The 9,323-nt window shown below is 37.2% G+C and overlaps 1 protein-coding gene across 1 annotated transcript; it reads left to right on the top strand.

The window, feature by feature from the left end:
* Nucleotides 1–1,981: 1,981 nt before the first annotated feature.
* Nucleotides 1,982–8,879, top strand: smu1a (SMU1 DNA replication regulator and spliceosomal factor a). The gene is made up of 12 exons (XM_067457113.1): nucleotides 1,982–2,132; nucleotides 2,725–2,935; nucleotides 3,040–3,192; nucleotides 5,261–5,371; nucleotides 5,510–5,638; nucleotides 5,731–5,850; nucleotides 5,942–6,058; nucleotides 7,287–7,414; nucleotides 7,486–7,612; nucleotides 7,734–7,901; nucleotides 8,017–8,169; nucleotides 8,516–8,879. The coding sequence occupies exons 1-12, from the start codon at nucleotides 2,107–2,109 to the stop codon at nucleotides 8,612–8,614; spliced, it is 1,542 nt and encodes a 513-aa protein (XP_067313214.1). The 5' UTR covers nucleotides 1,982–2,106; the 3' UTR covers nucleotides 8,615–8,879.
* Nucleotides 8,880–9,323: the final 444 nt, after the last annotated feature.

The following is a 9,323-nucleotide window of genomic DNA, read 5'->3' as shown; positions in this document are numbered from 1 at the left end:
TGTTTGTAGCGTAAACAGCACATGATGAATTTCATTCCTAACCAAATTAAGATTTAATGACTCTCTTTCTTTCTGATGAACAATGGAAATAATACACCTGCCAAAAGGCCCTCAATAATGCACGAGTCTGCGTTCCCACATGCTCTTTTCTCAGTATGTGAGTGGTGGGACTGTTATCAACGATGAACAGGCTCATAAGTCTAGAATAATATATTAGCGGGAAACAATACCTCTGGTGTTGGCTCCTAATAAAAAACATCCCGCTTGTGGCCTTCAATATATTTGACACCTATTGACTATACCTTAATATGCCTAAAACAGGTATTGAGGTATTGTTGCTATGTGTTTAATGTGTTTAATCGGCTAGAAGAACGAATATACACTTAGGGGCAAATCAAGCAGGTCTCTTTTTGTTTTTTTGAGGTAGGCCCAACTTGCACATTAATAAGAATGAACAAGTAAGTGCTATTTCGTAGGGGGCAATTATATTTGCAGCAGTGAGCGGATAATCTGGGCAGTTAAATGCCCATTGCGTTGTGCCCTCATAAGAGACCAGTAGGCTATGTGAAGCGGATGCAGCAAGCTTTAACCTTGGGAGACCTTCACTCACAGGGCGCGCTGGAATAAAGGCGTCTCTTTGGCTCTCTCTACAGGCGAACACGGAACTGCAGCTAATTACGTGAACAGTCAGAAGTGATGCGTGGAGAGGATGGTAATGGCACACCGGCCCTAGACAGAGCCTGGAATACAAAACGTGCAATCACAGCAGGATTTTTTGAAGAGCTTATGATCATCAGAGCCTGTGTTTAGATAGAGGACTCTCACTCCAGACTAATTTAGACTATGCTTGGAGGAAAGATTAAATGGCATGGATTGGACTGATAAAACATCGTCATAATAACCATTTAACCTTAATGTAACATATGTAAAAGACAAACTGATATATGACAAATATTGTAGACTAGTGATGCAGTGAAGCAAATCGTTTGAAAGAAGAACGAGAACAAGAAGAATTGTAAAGAAAGTTATTTAATACATTTTTTTATTATTATTATTCATTTGTTTTAATTTAAATTTAGCCTATACATACAACAGCTCTGGTTTGCCCCACATCAAATTACAGGCAATGCTGTTAAAGCAATTGTTGTTAGCTGGGTCATGCGCAGTGCTGCTGTGCCCTTTTTTCTTTTAATAAAGGAAGAAATTATCTTAATACATTTTTTTAATGAATGAATATTTTTATTTAAGTGTCATGCACTCATGGGGCCCAGCCCTTTTATTAGCCTACACTTTCCTATCATTAGGAAAGATGTCCTTCAAAATTGCATTATTATAGCTACATACAATAAAACAATATAATAAGCCACAACATCCTGACTTAATCACAACTAAATCACCTTAATTTGGGGTACAAAGTATTTTGTCGTAACATGCCTTCTCAACATGGTTGCCATACAAAAAATAAAAATAAAAAAATAAAAAATCATTTTCAAATAACCAAAACATAATTTCACCTTTGGTCAACCTAAACAAATCCGGGTTTTTCTGTTGCATTATATTATACAAACCAATTCTTAAATTATTATACAGTGGACAATAAAGTATAATATGAAATTCATCCTCTACCACACACATACATCACATACAAAACGTAACCTGTCCTCCTCTGGGACTCCTTTAAAGCACCCCACTTCCACCTCTAGGGGCAGCAAACCAGCTGCGCACATAGACCTCTGTCTTCTTTTCAAATTATATTTGACATGGGGGGGGGGGGGGGGGGGGATTTTAAATAAAGTTTGAAAATGGTCTCTTACGGTGTTAATGTAGCCTACTGCTTTCACTTAGTAGCTCGATAAAACATTTGTTTATCAAATTGACATTTGTTATTATGAAATGTAGGCCTAAATGTATTATAATTTCAATAACTTCAGAACAAATAGTTTGTCATTGTGTGTAGAATGTTTGGTGACGGCTGGTTGTAGCCGCTAGGAGTCGCTGTTTGTGTTTAGTTCAGAGGTAGTACCGTAGAGGAAGACACCGTATCGCGTCTACGTTCCTGTGTGTCTTTAGCTTCTGTCCGCACAGCAATATTAGCATTTTTCAATAATGTCTATTGAAATAGAGTCAGCAGAGTAAGTAGATGAAATTGTTTGTTTCAAAACATCACATGCATGATTAATTGTGTGATTTAACCGAGCACGTCTATTTTTGCAGACTGATTTTTGCACTATTTAGGTGTTTGGTTTCTCTAGCTAACCGTGTTAGCATTATGGGGAGATTGTTTTTCGTACAGTCTAGCTATTAAATACGTTTTATTATTTATGTTTTTGCATTTAAAGTATTGAAAGTCAGTCTGCTTAGTGTTTTGTCTGGTTTAAGTGGCAAAAACAGCTCTGGATTTCTCCGTTTTTATTTAATTAGAAACAAACTGACCAAATGCAATGCCATTTGGTTTATGCGATTTTATTGGTTTTGTGGATATAATGTCTGTGTAATATTACAATACAGTAATATGCTTTTTTTGTATTGTGTTTAGAAATTGCTTTTTATTTGTTTATTTTCTGGGTGAAAAATTCCCTTTGACATTTCTATGTGTAAGCATTGCTTATGCCTTTCCAAACAAAACCATTAGTTAATTTAACTGCACTTGTAATATAATATATTCATCACTCACCAAAGTCTTTCAAAGTAACTAAAATACCTTCTTTTGTCATGTTTCTCCAGTGTGATCCGTCTGATCATGCAGTACCTGAAGGAAAACAACTTGCATAAGACTTTAGTGACACTCCAGGAGGAGACAACAGTGTCTCTCAACACAGTGGACAGTATTGAGAGTTTTGTGGCCGATATCAATAGCGGTCACTGGGACACTGTACTTCAGGCCATACAGTCCCTCAAACTGCCTGACAAGACTCTCATTGACCTTTACGAACAGGTGAGAGGCAGAGAAAATCAGGGCTTTCTTTATAAGTCATCTGTAAAGGTGTGGCTCATTTTGAGATTGGACACATCATAAGTGGTTTTTTGGTATTTTTACAGGTTGTTCTTGAGCTGATTGAGCTCCGAGAGTTGGGAGCTGCCAGATCTTTGTTGAGGCAGACGGACCCCATGATCATGCTCAAACAAACCCAACCTGAGCGATACATCCACCTGGAGAACCTTCTGGCTCGCTCATACTTTGACCCCAGAGAGGTGAGGGATTGGAAACAATGCACTGAAAACACCGGGTCATGAGCTGTTGATGTGAGCGCTGTACCACACGTTGCTCTGAAACACAGCGCAACAGACCATTTAAATATTTAATTTAAACAGAGCCTTTTGCATTTGGTTAAATGTACTAAGCCTCATCACAATTTAGATTTTAGTTCCATTGACAGATACTTTGCCAAAGACGTGGCACAAAACACAATGTTAGCAAGTTTTTATATTATGATAATTGTACAAATATTTTTGCTTCGTTAGGAAACTGTGGCAGGTCACAGGCTTTTTTCTTCAGTACACCAATGAGCACATTTTCAAAAATGAGTTTTCACATTTTCTATAAAAAAAAAGAACCTTCAAAATTGTTTGAATTGGGAAAAACAAAAGACTATACCTGAGCTACACATGTTTGAAGTCGAATCAAGCATGTTTGAAGTCGATAGTCAACAAAGTCAGTTTTGAGAAAAATCTAGTTCGTTTTCTGGGGGTTCCAAAACAAAATCACCCAGCAATCACATCTTCAAATCCCTTATAATAACACAAAATTTGACACAAATTTTTACATATTCAACTTTTTCCCATGATTGCCTGATTAACATTAATGTAACGGATAGCCTGTATATTAAGACCTATTGTACCGCACATATTTAATATAATGCTACACATCGGGGGACGTTTTACAGAAATATCTTAACTTCAGAATCATATCTTATCTGTTTGGTAACCATGGCAATTTCTGTTAATACCTCATTTAGGACAAAAGCTATTACAGAATGACATTTGTGCATAATCTTATCTTAACTATGGATAGGAAACTGGTATTACAGAAGCATCCTAACAAAAAATCCTAAAAGCTGTTTTAAAATTTAGGACAACCCCACTGATGTCTTAACTTCAAAACCTTTTTGAAATTGAATGGTAAAAATCACAGTACAATTTTTTTTTGATGGCATTACATTTATTTATCATTACAAGCAAAACAAAGTATAGTAATTATAACAGTAGTTATGGTTCAAATGTATTTTATTATAAATTTGTGGCTATATTGCAGCCCTCCATTAGTGCTTGCCTGTGTCCCAATGTGCATACTATCCATCCTAAATAGTATGTGACATTATTTATTTTCAATACTATTTAGGGCAGATCGTATGCACATTGAGATGCAGGGCTTGTCTTTTTCACAGTTTGCAGTATTCGTGTGTTCACAGCTCCTAATGTGTGTGCTCTAACTCCGACTATGGGTTACCATAATTGGCCTTCACGTCACTTTTTCTCCTTTTCTATCTATAAACCTTTTTTTTTCGCAGCTGATTGGAGGATATAGCGTGCCCTTATTGCAATCTGATGATTTTTGTAAAATCATATCTATTTTTGCTTTACAAACTCCGAGAGGTTTCAGTTTAATATGGCTCATTAACAGGCTCGTTATTGATAAAAAATAATTGATCATAAATTATATTGATGATAATAAATAATGTAATAATATTGGAATAATAAGTTGTCTTTGCTTATGTGTCTCGCGAGAGTTGGCAACACTGGCACTGGCAGCGACATTTGGTGGGGGGAGACTTTTTGAAGGATATAGAGGTTGTGCTGCAGTTTGATGATAAAATACTCGTGAATAATTACAGACTCCCACGACACATCATTTTTGCAGTTAGTTGAGGAATTGCGACCAACATTATAGAGGCCAACGAGCCGTCACGGAGCATTACCTGTAATTCTTCAAGTGACTAACGCCTTATGGGTTTTTTTTTTAATAAAGGCGATTTATAAAAATAGTGCAAAATAGACATTTTTTCACTTGTTTTGCCTGTAGCTCAGAATGATCCTGTGTGCATTCTGACTAGCATGGGTCACATTTCTAATTTTATTTTTTCATGAATCGATACTATTAGTTACCCTTTTCATTTGCCTAACCAATAAAAAGTATTAAAAAAAACCTTTACATTTATTTATTTTTTAAGTATTAAAAAGAGGTTGTGACTAAACCTCATAAGGCTAATGTTTTTTATGTATTTGAGTGAAGAAGAGTGTCTTCTGATGTGTTTTCTTTTAGGCCTATCCTGACGGCAGCAGTAAGGAGAAGCGTAGAGCAGCTATAGCTCAGGCTCTTGCTGGTGAGGTCAGTGTGGTGCCACCGTCACGTCTGATGGCTCTCCTTGGACAGGTGAGCAAAAATTCCCCTGCAACGGGATATTAGTCCATTGACCTATGTCATATTGCCATACCCTGTTCTGAGAATTACACGTAAAAGAATAGTTCACATTACTATATTTGATGGTAATTGTCTGTTCTCTCTCTGAAGTCTCTGAAGTGGCAGCAGCACCAGGGCCTTCTGCCTCCTGGTATGACCATTGATTTGTTCAGAGGTAAAGCAGCTGTGAAGGATGTAGAGGAGGAGAGATTCCCCACACAGCTGGCCAGACACATCAAGGTACACTGACCAGCATCTGTCCTCAACCGTGACGTGAGATAAATGAAAGTTTGTCACTGATCTCTGTTTTCTTTTTTCTTTTCTTTTTGTAGTTTGGTCAGAAGTCTCATGTTGAGTGCTCACGCTTCTCTCCTGATGGCCAGTATCTGGTCACTGGATCCGTGGACGGATTTATTGAAGTATGGAACTTTACTACTGGAAAAATCAGAAAGGTCTGTGAATCTACACTGAGAATTATTCATCTGAATTCGGGATAATGTTTTATGTAAGTTTATTAATGGATCATGTGTCTCTGTTGGACAGGATCTGAAGTATCAGGCTCAGGATAACTTCATGATGATGGATGACGCGGTGCTCTGTATGGCTTTCAGTCGGGACACTGAGATGTTGGCCACAGGAGCCCAAGATGGCAAGATTAAGGTCTCAACAGACTTTATTGAAATAGGAGAAATAAATAAATCTTTATAAGGTTAAAGGGATAGTTCACCCAAAAATGAAAATTGTGTCATAATTTGCTCTCCCTCAAGTCACCCTAGGTGTGTGTGACATTCTTCTTTCAGAAAAATTCCTCAGCTCTCAACAGTCACAGTGATTCAGTAGCGATGGCTTTGAGAGTGGCCTCGTAGGGCAGCGAAGCATTTTGGGTATTGTTGTATTTCATCCCCATGAGACAAAAATACATTTTCTATCTTTTCTCAGTATAGAAAGCACCAAATTCAAAAATAATTTCACATTTCTACTACATTAATGACCCAGTTTAAATACAGATTCATCTTCCAAGCGCTGAAGTACCCCTTTAAGGAGAAAACGTAAGTGGCACGACGATGACGTAGCGTAAGCGTTTTGAACCGCGAGAGAGGTGTTACATTTTCTGCATAGAATGTCACAAAGTCATGTACAACTAGGATGGCTTGAGGGTGAGTACATTTTTGGGTGAACTATCACTTTAATTCACCCAAAAATGAAAATGCTGTCATCAATTACTCACCCTCATGTCATTCCAAACAAACAAAGCTTTCGTTCATCTTTGGAACATGAATCAAGACATTTTTAATGAAATCTGAGATTTCTGTCCCTCCATTAAAAGTATATTCACACAAAATTGAACTGTTCAAAACATTCATAAAGAGTAGAAAAAATAGATCCATTTGAATAAAATGGTTATCCAAGTCTTCTGAAGAGACACAATCCCTTTATATGATCAGCGAACAATGTTTACAAAAATCTAATTTGGTAAACAGAAGCTCAAACATGCTTTCTTGGTGTGTGAGAATAATTGAGGTTTATGTTACACCAGCGTGTTTCATGCGCCTATCAAGCACAATCGAGCATCTGTTTATCTTCACTGATCAGAAATCTCTAACCTCATAAAAAATATGTTCATTTGTATTCTGAAGATGAACAAAAGCTATATGGGTTTGGAATGACAGGATGAGTAAATGACAAAATATTACTAGTTACTAAAGTATTTTGATTTCATAACTTGCATTACTTCAGTACTGGCATTCAAACAATCAAAATGTTAAAAAAATAGTGTGTGTATGAGTGGGTGTATATTTGCTGCATAAAAAGTGCTTTTTTTACAGGATGAAGGCTGCTGTATTGATTATTTTAAAGGATTGATTGATGGGTTGTGTTGATTGTCCAGGTCTGGAAGATTCAGAGCGGTCAGTGCCTGCGGCGGTATGAGCGCGCCCACAGTAAAGGCGTCACCTGTCTCAGCTTCAGTAAAGACAGCACTCAGATTCTCTCCGCGTCCTTTGACCAGACTATCAGGTGAGTGTGATATCACTGTCCTCCGCTTTCACCAAACCCACAGCAAAATTAACTTGTTTGTTTCTCAACAGGATTCATGGGTTAAAATCAGGCAAGAGTTTGAAGGAGTTCAGAGGTCATTCTTCATTTGTAAATGAAGCCACGCTTACTCCTGACGGACATCACGTCATAAGTGCCTCATCTGATGGAACTGTGAAGGTAAGGCTGTTAAAATTATTACTTAGTTAGTTCAATCTTTTTCTCAAATCTCTCAACTAAAGGTCTCATAAAATGTAAAGCTGAATATCTAACTTCTAGCGTTACATTTTCTTGCTCCAAGATCTGGAACGTAAAGACCACAGAATGCACAAGCACATTTAAGTCTCTTGGCACCTCTGCGGGAACGGACATCACCGTTAACAATGTCATCCAGCTCCCCAAAAACCCAGAGCATTTTGTTGTGTGTAACCGATCCAACACTGTTGTCATCATGAACATGCAAGGCCAGGTGAGGATGTCAAGACTCCTGCTAATGAGACGAGATGACAGTATGGAAATGATTTGTGTCCCGTCTGTGCGTTACGAATCTCTGAGAAGTCTCCTTATGGGTTTTCCTGTTGCAGATTGTGAGGAGTTTCAGCTCTGGTAAGAGAGAGGGAGGTGATTTTGTGTGCTGTACTCTGTCTCCACGTGGCGAGTGGATCTACTGTGTCGGAGAGGACTTTGTGCTTTACTGTTTCAGCACAGTCACGGGAAAACTAGAGAGAACCCTGACCGTAAGCCCTCTTACATACATACATATAATACATATGTATTTTTATTTCCATTCATCCTAATATTTATTAGATATATTTATTTATATAATTTTTTTTTCTAAAAAAAAAATATTTTTTAAAAAATGTAATTTTTTAAATATATATATTTTTAAATGTTTATTTTATTCATATAAATAATAATTTCAAAAAATTTTGTATGTAATTTTTTAAAATATTTATTTTCAGTATTTATATCTAAAATACTTAAAAAAAAAAAATTATATATAAAAAAAATAAAATAAACCACATAAAAGATGCACAAAGGGATTTGTAGATGCTGACTATTTGATCTGTGTGCTCTAAACAGGTTCATGAGAAGGATGTCATCGGTATCGCCCACCACCCACACCAGAATTTAATCGCCACCTACAGTGAGGATGGGCTCCTCAAACTCTGGAAGCCATAACCGATGTGGCATCGACATGGGGATACTAATTAGTTGGGGTGGGCAGGAGAATACAATTAGAATATGTTGCCTTTTTTTAACCCTTTGTGTATATACCTGTTTTTTTAAGTGAAGTGGATAACGTTTTGTTTTTTCTACAGTCAAATTTGGCAAATGGAAGCATCTGTAATTTATAGTAACAAGTTTGTTTTGTTGAGCCAACAATAGATCATTTTCATTTTTTCCCCCATTCTTTTCCTTTGTCCATTAAAACATTTGACCACAAGTTGTATTTGTTGAATGTTGAAAAGCTAGACCTGTAGCTTAGAAAAAGTCAGGGCGGCATTTCCTGATAACGTTCTCTCTTAGACTCTACGAAGACTCTGAAGGTATAACTTAACTGAAGGCATACCATTTCTAGGCGTGTTCCCCGAACTATACCCTATATTGCCCAGCAGCTTCTTCACATTATTGTGTAAATAACTCATTTCTGTTATTAAATGGCCTACTCAATAGCTACTACTATGAGGGAGAAAAAAGAAAGAAAGAGGAGAGCTGCCAACAGCTGGATTTCAGGGATCCGGGGGTAGCTCCGTCCAGTTTATCTCGACCAAGTTGGTCCAGCAAGATCTAAAAGCTGCTGAATTTGCTGTCGTGGCAGGCAAAATTTATTTCGAAAAGCAGCTCCTGACATGGTAGGCAGGGGACTAAAGTTTTCACATGTGAAATA

This window comes from Pseudorasbora parva, chromosome 11, assembly GCF_024679245.1.
Source record: "Pseudorasbora parva isolate DD20220531a chromosome 11, ASM2467924v1, whole genome shotgun sequence".
NCBI classification, from domain to species: Eukaryota; Metazoa; Chordata; class Actinopteri; order Cypriniformes; family Gobionidae; genus Pseudorasbora; species Pseudorasbora parva.
The sequence above is the reverse complement of the archived record's forward strand: the minus strand, read 5'-3'. Positions and strand labels throughout refer to the sequence as shown.